At 42.8% G+C, this 16,067-nt stretch overlaps 1 protein-coding gene across 1 annotated transcript in view; it reads left to right on the top strand.

The window, feature by feature from the left end:
* Positions 1-15,093, top strand: part of ASB7 (ankyrin repeat and SOCS box containing 7) — a 49,385-nt gene extending 34,292 nt beyond the window's left edge. The window contains exon 6 of the mRNA XM_044230327.1: positions 11,652-15,093. Within this exon, the coding sequence (XP_044086262.1) occupies positions 11,652-11,791 (140 nt within the window). The 3' untranslated portion in view covers positions 11,792-15,093. The remainder of the gene's footprint in view (positions 1-11,651) is intronic.
* The last annotated feature ends 974 nt before the right edge of the window (positions 15,094-16,067 follow it).

Raw genomic sequence — 16,067 nt, 5'->3', positions numbered from 1 at the left:
GCATGAGAGGGGAGATCAGAGGGAGAAGCAGACTCCCCGTGGATCTGGGAGCCCGATTCGGGACTCGATCACGGGACTCCAGGATCATGACCTAAGCCGAAGGCAGTAGCTTAACCAACTGAGGCACCCAGGCGCCTGAAGAACTGAATTCCTAATTTAACTGTATTAATTGGAATTTAAATGGTTGCAAGTGCCCGGCGGCCCCCATGTTCTACAGCGTAGATCTGTCTGCCTTGTGAGCAGTGTTTGGGGCCAACTGGTAGGTGATCCCTTGAAAGTTTCTGAGGCACATGACAGACAGAGATGGGAGATGTCATGTGTAGTGTTTCTTCGCCAGCTTACTCTGACTCTACAGATCCAGGCCACATCTAACAAAAAGTTTGCCGTGACATTCCAAGTGCTGGTTCTCTCAGCAGATTTTCTAGCAGTTTCCATCCATAGGCTGGGAGGGGTGTTGGTGCCGTGAGAGAGACGATCACTCTTGAACTTGAGGTTAGGATTCTGTCGCGGAAAAAGCCTGTGAAGCGTCTCTTACTCTTTCTGCATTCTGAATATCTTTTTGTTGTTACTATTGTCTTTGTTCCAACCTCTCACTAGAGACTCCTGGTTAAATTAATGGGACTGCCCCTCTTGTTAAGTATTTTGCTCGGCAGTTAAGGACGTCGACTAGAACTGGGCTGCCCAAGCTCAGGCCCCAGCTCCACCACCTGTCACCTGTGACCTTGGGCAGCTTACCCAGCTGCTCTGGGCCCCAGTGTCCTTATGGAAGCATTAGGGTAATGATAGCTATCCTGTAGGCCTGTTGTGTAGATTCAATGAGTTAGTGTTTATAATGTGCTTAAAACGGCACCTGGCACATTTTAAGTGCTACATGTGTTTTTTAAAATAAAATAATTAAATGAGAGTGGATGAACAGCAGGGCCCGGCTTGCTACCAGTCGAGTGAACCCTGTAGGTTCTCAGTCTCCCCCGGCCTCCTGTTTTCCAGCTGGTAGACCGTTGTTCCCCTTATCCTCTCCCTGTGCCATAATGCAAACGCCTCTACTCACCGTACAGATGAGAGTTACTGAGAACGGAAAATCTTTGAAGAGAGAAATTCCACGAGAAAACTGAACCTCGGGCACCGACGAACCGGAACTTTTAAACTTACTGGGGGCACAAAAGGGATTGTAATGACCTGCATGCCTGGAATTTTGTCCAGAGACAAGGAGCGAAGAATTTCAGTTTGGGGGGGAGCCCGCTTCTGAATTCTCAGGCACAAATTATGCCTGTGGCAGGGACGGACCTCCCCCAGCCAGCCCCTTCTGCAGGAGAAGGCCTTGGGCCTGAGAAGCTTTGCTGATTGCACTTCTTGTGTCCAAGCATCTGAAGGTCAGAGGAGGTGGAGAACACAGTCCAGGCAGAGTGGAGAGGGCGCAGAACGAGGTGGCTCCCTGCTGCAGAGTGCCACTGGGAAGGAGGCCGTTTCCGTGTCGGATTGGCCCGCCTGTTTCCACAAACGGGTGCCGTGTTGTGCTGCCTGCCTCGGGAATCCTTCAGTTGTAAGGCTTATCACCCTTCTTCTGCACGAGACGGAAACATTCAGAAGGCAAAGTGGGATCCAAGATTTGTGCAAGCAGCCGGGTCAAAAGCTGTTGGAGGGGTCGGCGTGTCACCCACTCCTTCCTTTGCCAGGGCCCTGCACGTCTGTACTCACTGGGAATCTACCTCTGATGGGCTGCTCTTTCATCAAGGCATTAGAGACGCAAGATTTTAATGTTCCCATCTACTGTCTTCGTCAGTTTTAACAGAGCAATCATCGGTTAAATTGCCTGTCTGATAATCCCGGCATCTGTGTCATGGCTGAGTCTGCTTCGATGCTTGCTTTGTCTCTTCCAGTGTGGTTTTTTTCTTGCCGTTTAGCATGTCTTATAATTTTTTATGGAAGCCAGACAGGATGGATCAGGTCATCGGAACGGAGGCAAATAGGCCTTTAAATGTCAGGCCCTGTGTGACCCGGGCCGGGAGCTGGGCCGCGTGCCGTGTCTGCTGGAGCTGTAGGAGCCAGGAGCTTCAGACCCTCCTGCGTCCTCGGTTTTGTCTCCCCCTCTCCACTCTGGGCTTGTCTCGGTACTCCTCTGAAGTGTCTGCGTCTCGTGGCTCTTTCAGCTCAAGACCACAGCTGTCCCACTGGGGCCCCGTCACTGTCAGCTAAGGGGATGGGGGAGGCCAGCAGTCTGGCGTCTTCCAAACAAGTCTGTCTTTCGGGGGCCTACGTCCTTGGGCTGTGTCCTTCGGAAGTTTCACCATTTGCCCGCTCCTCCACCCTCCCCGTGTGGCCTCCCCGCTCACACAGCTCAGTGACCCAGGAAGACTCTGCGTGCCCAAATCAGAGAACTGTTCTTTTTCCAGGGGACATAACTCTGCCAAAGTCTTCACCCTTCCAGAACAGGCCTTTGTTATGGAGAAGGTTCTGGGTATAGGTCACATGGTTGTTCTCAACCCTCCTCTCTTGCCAGAACCACGAGCGGGGTTTTTATTAGCTATTCACCGTGGCAGCCTGGTGGGGTTCCTGAAAGTAAAACAGAGAGAATGTGGGGGGGCAGGCGGGGCAGGGGGCTCCCTGAGACGGTGACGCGCACTGTCAGGCCAGTCCACACGCATCCTCAGGTTAACTCGTCACAATTACCGTGGAAGTGCTCCTACCACTTGATGCCACCCGCAGCTTCTGGTGCAGGTACGCAGCTGTGCGCCAGGACTCTCTGGATCTTTCTCTCCCCTGACGTTGCGGCGGTTTGCGCTGTGACGTCTGTTCACTGGTGGGTGAGTCCAAGAGAGGTCACTGATTTTGTGTTTGTTCAGCTTTTTGTTCTTACAAGAGCAGGAGTGATGACTTTCCAAGCTCCTTACATGTTCACAAGCTAAAACTGGAAACCTGTTCATTAGTTTTATTGTTTTTACATGAAAAGTGAAACATAGCCTATCCATCGTCATTTGGGCTGAGTGGTTCCCCCCCCCAAGCCCCCCTGGAATTCAGGGGCATATCTGTCCCATACATGATCCTGAAGACCTCTCAGCTCTGCCTCCGTGTCAGAGGCGGAGAGAGCAAGCTAGTGGGCTCTTGACCCCATGTCTGACTTGCCTAAAAACCTTGGGCAAGCTTGTTAGTCTCCCGGCTCCCCCTGTTGCTCAGTTCCCCCCTCTGAAACATGGGGGAATGAGACCACAGTCCCCAGGGGCTCCCTCCACTTTTTAAAATTCTTTGCCAGTAACCACTTAAAAGGGATGATTTCCTGCAGCTTGTGATTTTATTTTACAATTTATGTAAAACAGTGGTTTTCACAGTGCGGCCTCTTACAGGGCCCTCAAGACCATCTGAGGGGCCCGTGAGGTCGGAACGGTCTTCATAGTAGTGCTGAGGTATGACTCGCCTCCTTTCGCTGCACTGTCATTTGACGTACGGTGTAGGAGCAATGGTGGCTCAAACTTCTGGCTCCTCAGTGTTAATCGAGGCAGTGGCCCCAAAGGGTGCCCCTCGTCCTTGAGTTCTTCCCTACCAGGCAGTCTCGCCAAAGAAGATTCCAGTTCCATTTAGAGAGATCTTGGAGAGAGCAGCAAAAGTAATCCCATTAAATCTCATTCCTGAGCACGTGCTTGTTTAATATTCTGTGGATGGAAATTGAAGGTATTCTTACTGCATACCAAAGTGCTGGGACTGAATTGACAAAAAGCACTTCTTTGATTTGTTTGAGCTGAGCCAGCAGCTTTTTTTGTGGAACACCCATTTTTACCTGGAAGATTGACAGACAGCCAAAGGATAGCTGTTTAGTCTTGGATATCTGGCAGACTTTGTTGTCACGTTAAGGAAAACAGTTGACAGTGTTTATGACCAGTCATAAGCCTTGAGCTTTCAAGTGAAAATTAGAATTTTGAAAAGCTTGGATTTGCTACTGTGACATTGATGGGTTCCCAATATGCAGATTCTTTTGAGATGAGCAGTGATACTAACAAAAGTGATTTTTGATACTGTCATAATGAAATCAGTCAACATTTGGAAGATCTCCATAACCTAAGGAGCCAGTGTTTTCCAAAGGACTAATGCATAATTTGACAAAAACATGCATGGGCAAAAGATCCATTCAAAGGGCAAAATAGACCAATGGATTTGCATGTGAAAGAACAATGCAATGAACAAGAGGTTCATTGATTTGGTTTCAGATTTCATACTGCAACTAACCTTTAAAAAAATATCACTTGTCGAGTTTTGGTGAAGTATCAGAGAAGATGATAATCATCTAACAAGGCTATGAAAATATTCCTTTCCGTTCCAACTATGTGCAGGAGGCTGGATTTTCTTGAAGTACTTTAATCACAGCATATTCAAACAGAATGCAGGAGCAGATCTGTGAATCCAGCTGTCTTGTAGGATCCTAGCCAGATCTCTTAAGAGATAATCTGCAAACATGTAGAACAGAGCTACTCTTCTTATGAAACCATTTTTGTTTTAGAAAACAGCCTCTTCTTTTTTTTTAAAGATTTTATTTTTTTTAGTAGTCTTTACACCCAACATGGGGCTTGAACTCACAACCCCGAGATTAAGAGTCGCATGCTCTACTGACTAAGCCAGCCAGACACCCCATATTACTGTTATTTTTAAATGAGTCAATGAATATGTTTTAGATTTCCCAACCTTAATCTCTAAGTATGGCAAATACAGATAGAGAAAACCCATAAACAAAAATTCTTTGAGGTCCTCCAATTTTCAGAGTGCAAAGAGGTCATAAAACTAAAAAATGGAGACCCTAATGACCTTATAGCTTCTACATGCACATTTTTTTTAGGACATCTTGTTAGCCTAGAGTTTTCAAATTTGGTGAATTTCTGCTATATTTCTATTTGCAGTTGCTACAGTCTGGATACAATGAAATGCTTTATATTACTACTCCCCTGTGCCAACATATTTACAACTTAGGATCTATAGAGACCAGTGATTCCTGAAGTGTGTCTATAAAATTGTGGTTCTATGAGGTGCTCTGGAGGTAAACAGGTTCATTATTCAGATTAATTTGGAAGACTGCTACCCTGGATTCTAGATCTCAGTTTCAGGGAATAGTATATACAAGGTGCCAAGAAGTCCTTGAGTAAGTTAACCATTAATTTTTGTTAACTAAACAACTAGTTGACTTTCACAGGCATCTTTTATTCCTGTGGCAAGCTCTGGTCTAGATTACTCTTAAGGCAGAGAATATGCAATTTGGGTTTGTGTTTACTATCCATAAGGAGGCCAGGTTGTGATCTGTGTTTCTCATAGATGCTGCTTACAGACTTGAATCAACCAGTCAGTTTGCGTCAGGGGTGTATAAAAGGTCAGACTGGGTTGTATTTCGATTTGTATAGCCTAAGAAATTAAATGGCCCCTATTTCTAAGGAAAAAACATTAGGTAGATGGGAATTGAATTGGGTAAACTGGGGAGACTTAATCTGTCAAGTATTTAAGCTTGTTGCTTTCTTGAACAGCATGGCAGGTGTTTAAAAATACTGTTTTATAAACACCACAGTAACCTGAAATGTGTTTTTATTTAAAAATAGTCAAACACACTGTTTTGGTTTCAGGGGTTAAACTTCAAAAAAAACTTTTAAACTCTAAAAAGTAAGAATACGAGTCACGACTTCTTTTTTTTTTTTTTGGTGTTTTTTTTTTTTTTTTTTTTTTCAATTTTAAGAAGGTAAAATTTAGCTTGTGGCTTTCTCAGTTAAATCTAGTACAATGACAAGCATGTGAGCAGATGGTCACATAAAACAATGCCTCTACCTCAGGTGCCCTTATTTCTGTATTTCTTTCAAATGCTCTTTAATCACTTTTTTGATTTGTTATTGTTGTTGATTTTTAGTAGAATTATATATCAAAACAGTGTTACCAAGTGTAACTCTTTGGAGAAGTAATTTGTGTAACATGTTTTACCTGTGGTGATTTTTGATTGGTTTTTTTTCTAATAAATTAGGGATTTGCCAGACATTTGCATTATAGTCTTGTTAGGCCTTTGGGTCCCAAATACTAAAATCACTTTTAGAAATAAATAAATAGTACATAGTTCTAAGTCACATTAGACTACACTTTAAGGTCCTTTGATCTAGAAAGCATTGCCTTATTGTGTACTTTTTTCATATTTATATTGCTTTCTGTTTTCAATATAGGCTTCTAAAGATTTGTTATTTGTTAGGAAGCAGTATATGGTTTTGTTTAGTTTTAGTGCAAATGAAGGATATAGGTCAAAGCTCATTGGCTTGTGGGAACAAATGGAAGCAACGGACAGATGTCATCAAGGTTGATACTGCATATATTTGGATTCTAGCTAAGAGATAAGGTATTTTACAATATGACTATTTTTACTTTAAGGTGAGCTACAAACTGCCGTTGTCCTATAAAGATTTGTTGAACACATTTCATCCTGAGTGTCTGTGAAGGAAGCTCAGGGACAAGAGCAAAGGAATAAAACGTGTTTATGGTAGGATTTTTAAATTGGGAAGCCGAAATGAAACAAAGAGGTATTGGGAGACTATTCCAGATGCTGACCTACGATGGAGAGGTGGCTGAAAGGAACAATTCAGATTGTAGACAGCAAAGGAGGCTAAATCATTCATTGCGTTTCTTTACATCTTCCCCTCTACTTCCAGTCTCTGGAAGAAGACCCAGAACGTTGTTTTGCTTTCATTTTCTTTCCCCTGGCTCTACAAAAATGTTTTGCCCCTCTCTCTACCTTTACAAACATTTTACCCAAATAAATAGGTTTAGCCTATCATAAATGTGGTGATGGTGGTATCCAAAGGAGGTGGTTTAGGATATTTAATTTTCTAAATTATGCCACTGCCCTGGTTTTTTAATTTATCCTAGACCAGACCCTTCAAAAGCTGATTTCCTATTTTATACCAGCCCAATTATTACTAATGATGGGCTGCTTTACCAAATGGAGAGGCTAATAGGCCTTTGAACTGTTATGCAATCCCATTGTAGTTTGTTAGTGTGAACACCTTGTAGTGTTCCTGCATCCCCCAAAGTGTTTATGATTCCTGAAATTATACTCTTGTGTGAGATATCCCCCCCGGTCTCTCCTGTTACAATCCCTTGGACAAGGTGGTGGTTATTTAACAGGGTAGGAATAATTTTCCGCGACACCTAGTAAACCTTGTGCACGTGTGTGTTGAGTGCTTTTGGTTTCATTCTCTTTATTCTCTTTCTCTGCCTTTTTTTCTTCTGTCACCCCTTCTCCCCTCACCCCTTCAGCCACAGCATAGTTTATTTTGGGGGTACCTAGGAGGCGCATGGTAAATCTTTTTGAGTGATGCGTTGACTAGAAAGTAAGTACATCTTTTTCAGTCATAATTTTCTGTTCCTAAAGTGACATTCCTGAAAATAAAAATAACTCCTCAGTCAGTCTTAGAAACAGCAGTGATGGCAATGAGTAGTCCTTATCACTCCTTCCTGTTTAAGCCTGCTGTGCGGCCCTCATTCCTACATGGCAAGCTAAGTCCTCATCTCTGTGCGTGGCACCATAGCCTAAAGACATCCCTCACTTCATCACCGCACAGGTTTTTGTAGAGTGAAGGTTCTTACATCTCTGCTTGCCCCAAATCATGCAGTGATTTCCATAGTGTCATTCCCAGTGGTTTGCCCTGGACCGTTGCCCCATAAGATTACCAGTAGATCCTTTACTGTTAAGCTGCCACCTGGTTTTCTTCCTCTCTTAACACCAGGAAGATGGAGACCCCAACTTCCAAGAAGCACCCTCTACTTTTCTGGGAAGGAGAAGCAAATATTACCCTTACAAGTATTGAAAAACCACTATTTTAACCTTCATTCCCCAAATACTTACATATAGCCCTACGTGTCTGGGACGATACATACCATAAACCCTTGAGCAAAATTAACTTTTTTGATGTTTGTAAAGCCTGTGATGGAGGTGGTGGTATCCTTGGTTCATACGTGAGGAATCTGAGGCAGGAGGCCAAGGGGCTTTGCCCAAGACCACACCGATTGTAAATGGTGGGGCAAGGAATCCAACCCGGACTGTCTTGCTCCAGACTTGATGCTTCTACCCACTAAGATCCCATTAAAGGTCATTTTGCAGACCGGGATTATACATGGTCAAGATTCTTTAAAAGCTCAGATTCTCCCCAGATAGTAAAAGATTGCCACAACATACTGCTTGAGGAGAAAAATCAATAGCAAATTGAGTAAAACTCTGATGTTTAGACATAGAAAGTTCATCTCTCCCTGGGAAAGGCCCCTGTGGAAGTACCTTCTGAGGACAATAGGATTTCTGTAGCTACGTCCCTTGGATTCCAGGCGCTAGCTTGTCTTTGCCTTCTTGTATTTTATCACAGACAGTGAGGAGATCCAGTGGTCCCTCTAAGAGTTGGCCTACAGAATCTTCTTAACTAGACCATTAGGGTATTTTTTCTACTTTTCTGTGTTACAGCAGGGGATGGTGTTGCCAAACTTTCTGCCACTAATAAACCCCTCCCCCCACTCCTGCAGCTTCTAGTAACTTTTTTCTCAGCTTCTAGTAACATTTCAGAACTCTCTTTTAAGCCCTGACTAACAGACTCCTCAGAGCCCTTCCCCACCAGCTGGTCCTAGTGATAAAGCCACATATTTTAGATTTTTTTTTCTTCTTTTTAATGGTAACACCCTACTTCGGGGTCACAGAATCTCAGTTATTTAATGCTGGAAATTTTTAGTGGCTTAACACAGTAATAGTGGATTATTTTGCTTCTCTGCTCCACATGGTGTCATCTGGACTTTCTCGACTGGGGTCTCTCCACATTCAAGATGGCACACTCGATGGCTGGCAGTGGGGTGCTGGCAGTTGGGAGGTCAGCCAGGACTGCTGGGCAGGGACCTCGCTTCCTTCTTCTAGACTGCTCAGACTTCTTCATGGCATGCTGGTGGCTGTGTTCACAGAGTTAATGTCCCAAGAGCCAGGTGAAAGCATGTCCCCCTCTATGACGTAGTTGTCACAGTCACATAGCATGAGGCATAGGTGATGTTGTGGTTCTTTTTGGAGAGCACAGCCTGGCGCAAAATAGGATTATTAGAAGATCCCCCTTATGTAACCCTTTGCCTCAGTCCTTTTTTTTCCCCCTTAGCTAAGCAAATTCCAGTCATACAGGCTTTCTATTCTGTTGGATGATATGTCTCCATTTAAGTGTGCTTATATTCTTCTACATGTCAACTTTATCCTCACCTGTTTGTAGCCTGAATACATTGTGCTTGTTCTTTTCATTAATATTACATTTGAAAAGAACCTGCCATCTATCAGGAAAATCAGATTCTTTCTTCCGAAAAAAAAAAAAAAGAAGGTTCATATCAAATTCATATTGTGGTTTACATTTGCAGATCAAATACGGTAAGCACTTAGCGAAAAATAACAAAATATAATTTATTCCCTTCCTAATGGTAGCCCATGAAGGGTGGTGAAAAATAATTCAAAGCAGGTTAGAAAATGATTTGCTGTTGACATGGGCGGATTTTGCAATGAGTTGACTGGTTTGTCCCTTATAGACGAGCCTGTTAAGGATTCATTCATTCAACTAGTTTTTACCACAGTATGATATCAGGCATTGGGCTCCATTGGCAACCAGAAGTGGTCTTGCTGTCATGGAACATGTCAGATGGTGAAGAAGGTGGACGTTAGTAGGTCACCAAATAAATGTAAAATCACAACCTTATTAAGAGCTGTAGCAGAAGGGAGCTCCAGAGTATCTGATGGGGAACCTGATTTGTCACCCTAAAGGAGTGCTTTTGAGCAGAGATCTGGAAAATGGAGAAGACATAACTTGGCCAGAGACACGAGCCTCAGACCGACCGGCGTGCAGGTATCCGTAGGTACACGTGTCCTAGGTTTACAGGCGTTTCTAGGAAAGCAACAGCTTCTGCAGTTCTGTTCAGAGAAGACCTTGAGTTAAGTAACTCGTGGAAAGCACATGTTCACACAGGCCCTGACAGAGATGTCTAAGGAGCCTTTTTTTAATTTGTGAAGAATTACTTAATTTTGAGGCGTAAGTAAGGGGTAAAGTACTAATTATAGCAGTGGTTCTGCATGAATGACTTGGGGACTCCTTCAGCTCCACAAGACCCTTTCCCCTACCTGAGGTCAAAACGGTTTTCATAATACTAAGACATGATCTGCCCTTTTCACGTGCCTTCTTTCATGAGCGTAAGTGGACTTGTCTAGAGACAAGATGATTTTCTCACAACAGATTGAATGTAGAAACATGTATGAGAACTCAGCTGTCCTCTCTTAGGCCAGCCCTTTAAGAACTTGGTAAAAATGTGAAAAAATGTCATTCTTCTTACTCTTTTTCAAAAGGTTGTTTTTGTACCAGTGTTGTCTATGGCCATGTAATGGGTTTATTCTTTTTTTTTTTTAATTGAATATTTCTAAAATTTGCTTTAACTTCTAATATGGTCATTACTGATAGAAACCCACATAAATGGGAGTTCTTTCAGGTCTTTGATATATTTAAAAAATGCAAAGAGGTTTTGAGACCAAGAAGTTTGAGATTTGCTGAGGCATGGCTTTCTACTTGACTTTGAGCATGTTACTTAATCTCTCTGAGACACAGGAGTCTGTAAGATGGGGATGATGATCAAAGTGCTTCCCTCATAAAAGGATGAAACGAGTTAGTGTATGTTGAGAGCTTATAAGGATACATGGCACAGAATAAGCCTCCAGCATGTTAGCTTTTGCTATTTGTTACCATTTACATGAAGGCAAAATTTATGTGACCCCACATACAACTGAGGCACGGTTGCTTAGAATTCTTGCTTGGGTTTCTGGTCATTTTGGTAAAATACAATATTCAGAAGTGAACGGAATTGAATTTTGTAACTTTTGAGTTGTGCTGTAGCAGTAGTTTTTATCGGCACATGGTGAGGGTGTGAGGTTTGAAGACACGTGGATTCAGAATAGCTGGGGGTGTCTTTTCCACCTGGTTCCCCGCCCCCTCTGCCCTCGTACCTGCCCCTGTCTATGCCCTCGTGCCCACAGCCAGGGGTCTGCTATGTCTAGATTCATGGTGAACAGGTGGGCGAATGTTGCTTGGGAAAGCTCCCTGGAGATCACGCTCGTGTCTAGGCTCCAGTGTCCTTGATGGGGAGCAAAAAGGAGGGGCCAGATTAGACATCATCTCATTCGGTTCCTCCCCCTCTTTAGATGGAGAAACTTTGGCGCAGAGGGGATGATTTGCACCCCCTGGGTTCACTGAGCCTATTAGAGGCATTCCAGGATGAAAACTGGCGTTCTCATTTGTACTGAAAAGAATACCAGCCTTAGACGCAGAAAAACTGGTTTTAGTCTCTGTCCAAAAAGGTGTAATTGGTCATCTGACATTGAGCAGTTGCTCAAATCTCTTGAGTCCTTAATTGTAAGGATAATTTCACGGAGGTGGAAATATCCATCCTCCCAGGGTTGTGAAAAGCATCAGATGAGACCTCACAGGAAGGCCCCCAGGGCACATCCTCTAAGAACCCATCTGGTCCTTTGCACTGGTCTTGGTGAAGTCCGTAGAGAGACATGTCCGGGTGAAACAAACAGTTCTTTTCAGAACTGAAAAAACCTTACATATTGTACTGTGTAGCTTTGTAACAGTTTCTTTTTTCTGTCTTTTTAGGACAGCCCAGAAACTTGCAGGACCTGTGCCGAATTAAAATTCGACAGTGTATAGGCCTTCAAAACCTAAAGCTACTTGATGAACTACCAATTGCCAAGGTCATGAAAGACTACTTAAAACACAAATTTGATGATATCTGATGTACACAGAACTGTGAGCAAGATTAGGAGTTATATTCCAGATACTTAAAAGGCTTTTTGCCTTGCACAAAGTATATCCTATGCAATTTCTGATTTGCTGTGAAGTCAGAAAGCAGGTATACACTTTTAGGTATTTTGTTTGTTCGTTTGTTTGGTTTTCATGGTCAGGGGAGGGATTTTTTTATATATATGAACACACACACACACACACACACACAGCACATGCTTGAAGGTCTTAATTTGGTTTCTTGGTCCAAGTTTAAGAGGTCCAAGCTTTCTATACGATACTGCATTTACGAAAATCGTTTTTCCAAAACGACACACGTAGCATTGGAGTGGAGAATTTCCCCCTTTTCAAACGTATGGTTTCTTGGGCATGCACGACGTTATCAACCAGCAGAGTGCTTGTTAACCGGTTGGGGGCATGGTTTCACCCAGGGGGGTCCTGGGTCCTACTGGAAAATGCCTCAAGAAATTTTTAAAGTAACTCCATCACCTCATTCATTTTTAATGAGTACAAATTGGCCGTTTCAAACTGTTCCTTTTCCTAATTAACGTAGCTCTCGGATGACATCAGTCTAGTACCTCTGCTTTCCTGTTGGTGTGCTCTTGTTTTTAACTGATTTTTTTAACAACTGTAGTACACTACCTGCCCAGAGACACTGGATCTCAGCTTCCGTCTCTCGTCAAATCGTGCTTTTAAAACAATTCATGGGCACAAAAATAACTTTATAAAGCCAGTGCATTCTGTTTTTAAAACAGTGCCTCCCGTGCAATACTCTTCCTGGTGTATTTTATCCATTATTTCACTCGCTGTTTCTCATTCCACCACCGGCTTTGACAGGCCTGTGAGAACAGGAACCACCACTTCAATTTCAATTGTAGGACCATAGGGTATCAGTTGCCATTTCCATTGTAAGCGTTGACTTTTACTTCACTTTAAGCAGAAAATTTCCTAGCCTGGTGATAGAGTCTTCCCTAAAAATAGCCCCAAATATTGTTTAAGCCATTAGGCTTTACTGGTTAAATAACTTAGGGGTGGTTTCATGGTGTTTTTTTTTTTTTTTTTCCTTTCTTTTTTTATTCTTCCCAGTTTAAAAAAAAAAAATTCTAAAGGGTACAGTTTCTAATGGGTGCACATCTGTAAGCCTGGTTAATTCCTAATACGCTAATTCAACATTTCCTGTCTATTTTTTAAGTTTATGCACAGTGAAGCTCTTCGGGACAGTTATTTTCTTTTCTGGGTTGATTGGGCATATGTTTGCAGTGTAAACACGGTTATGATAAAGTGTCAGTAACAGTGGGAAAGGTTCCAGAGACGTGAGGGATCTACTCTGATGCCCTGGGAAATGTGTTCTGTGCTTGGTCTGTCATCATACTAGTTTCTGAAGAACCTTTCCAGATATCCCAGTATTGTTCTCCGTGCTTTGGGCAATTTCAAAATATTTACACACTAGTAATATATTTGTTATCAGACGTTTACAAGATGAAGGGCTTCTCTTGTCTGAATTTCTAGTTTTGAGCCATAAAGTCCAAAACTACTTCACCTGGAAAAGCATCACTAAGCAGAATGGAGCATCTACCCAGGCTTCACCTTTCTTTAGGGAGCCTCTCCCAAGCACAGAGTCTGTTCCCTGGGATGCCGAGTGGCTTTGACATTGGTGTATGTGATTTGCTCGTGCCTGGGCAGAGAGCACAGGTTCCTAAAGAACGGGCAGCTTCGGACAAAGAAGGATTCGGGGGGATCGCTGATGGGGTACATAGACTCTCTTGCAGGGAGCGAGTCAGAGTACAGCCAATTTGGTAAACCCATTCCAAAACTAACGGGAGCCTGATGGATAGAATTGGGTGGTCTCCTGTCTCTAGAATGTCCTCTTCCAAGAGCAAGTCCCTCCTGCAGCTGAGCTCATCCTTTCCACCAGTGCCCAAGTCAGATCTGAGACATACAGTGTCAGAAACCGCATGGCCAGAAATGAATTGAGTGTTTCTCCCCGCTCCGACCCCACCGCAGGGAGACAAGGAGCGGGGAGGCCAGGCACCCGGGACCCTGCGCTTTGAGCAGCGGTAGGAGCACTATCTTTGCACGGGGCTTGTTTCCTCAAACGTGTGTATTCATTTATTCAGGTAGATGAAAATGACCTTCTCTCCCCCAGCCATTCAGGGGTTTCCATACTAAGATAGCCACTGAGTTTGAGTCAGGGAATTCCAAGTAGAAAAGATCAGATAAAGGTAAATTCTTTGTTCTGCATTGCTGCTGCAACTTCAGGAAGAAAAAAAAAAAAATGAGAGCTCTTCCTTGGAATTGAAATTTCTATTTAATGAGAAAGTGTATAATTCCATTATTTATTGTTGGAGGTTTGATTTACCTGGAAACTTAAAAAGAATGTTTTATTTTTGTTAGTAAAATCCCAGTCACATATCCTGTTTAACCATAACTAAAATTTTAGTCTCGAAAGTAGTAACCGGCAGAACGTAGGGATGAACGTGCAGGTCCGCATTTCAATTTAATTGGCAGAGATGCATCATGTGGTCACGTAATGAGTAGGGAGAACAAATTATTTTCAGAAAACCGACTGATTGGCTTTTCCAGAATCTTCACTGAAATGTTCCGAATATTATCAGATTTGTCGCTGACCCTCCCATGTTCCTTTTGAAATTTATTGTTTAAGCCTATTCCTAAACCTTTATAAAAATATATTTGGCAAGTACACCAAAGAAACCAACTCATAAAAGATTATGATCATTAATGAACTGCAAACCTCATCTTTTGAAAACAGAAGATTTTTTTTCGTGTGTGTAAATATTTGTGTTTATAAATGTACAGCAGAGTTAAGAGTGTTTTTTAGATTATTTAATGCCCATATTTCTAAACTATTTACTACAAAATAATCCACGCTTGTTAGTTTGGAGGACTTGACTGTTTTGTTTTTTTAATTCATTATCCGTCATGCTTGGAACAGCATTTCCGCTAGAGAATTCAGTGTTCTGGCAGTAGCAAGAGTACACATCTGGAGCATGAGGAATCTAGAGTGATTTGTCAGATGCGTACCCTCAGAGACAAGAACGTATAGTTTCATTACCAGAGTGGACCAGATGCAAACGGAGATTCTAACTTTTCCCGCAGAGTTGCTCATTAGCCCAGAATGTGATTGGGATGAGGCCCTTTGCCCACAAATTTAGCTTTCATGTAACTCCTAGTGTGTTATATCATAATGTATTTTGTTCTTCCTTTGTAATGTAAGTTTTGCTTTGGGTCAATTTGAATTAAAAAAAAAAAAACTTAAATCTGGTTTAAAAAAAGACGGTATCGGAATTGTGTCTTATTTCTAGTCTGCCTTAGCTCTTTAATACTTAAGGCTGTTCGGTGAAAAGAAGCGAAGAGCTCTCTTTTCCTTCATCGGCGTTTTAGATCCCCGGGAATAGTGTTGAGAGCAGGAGAGAGAAAACAGCACCGCCGTAGATCAAAGAAGACAGTTCATGCCCCCGCCCCAGATCGCAGTTTCCGCTGCGTCCCGCATGGACCCACAACAGAAGCCCGTGGCATCCTCCAGTGGGGCTGAGTGAGCCCTGAGCCTTTTGGGGCCGATGGCCGCTCTGCCTCATGCCTGCCACACCTCGACTGAGCACAGTTAGGATCCTAAGCACAGAACAGGAGAACAACGAATCAGAGGTGGTTTATTAGCCGGCAGGAGATAGAAGCAAGACAACTCGGATTCCACCTTCCCTTTACGTAGTCTCAACACAGCTTGGTTCAGGAGAGACTTCAGGCGACGGCAAGTGACGGGGTTCTAAGGAAAAGGGAGGCCAGACGACGGAGGTGGAGCACCTCAGGCAGAAAAGTCAGTATTTTGCAGTTCAGCTTTGTTGCGGACTCGTCCAGGGTTTGGCACAATTGAAGGCCAGGAATGGGACATTTGAAACGATTCTTAACGATCAGCAGGGGAGTTCAGATGTGAAAAATAGCTGTGTTGCTTGGAAATCTTGAGGTCATTCCTTTTCCAATATGATGTAAGTAGCGTATTGTTTTTTCAGCTGACAGTTTACAAAAATGGCTTTCTAGCTATAGATAAAACAGATTATCTCCTTGATAAAAAAGTTATATAATATATACACACATATGTGTGTATATATATGTACATATACATATATAATATATAAAATACATATATATATAAAATATATATATACATATACATATATACACACACACACACACACACACACATATATATATATAAATAAATATATTTCCACATCCTCTGTAGCTGGGTTTCAG

The sequence above is a fragment of the Neovison vison genome, chromosome 13, assembly GCF_020171115.1.
Source record: "Neovison vison isolate M4711 chromosome 13, ASM_NN_V1, whole genome shotgun sequence".
Lineage (NCBI taxonomy): Eukaryota > Metazoa > Chordata > Mammalia > Carnivora > Mustelidae > Neogale > Neogale vison.
The sequence above is the reverse complement of the archived record's forward strand: the minus strand, read 5'-3'. Positions and strand labels throughout refer to the sequence as shown.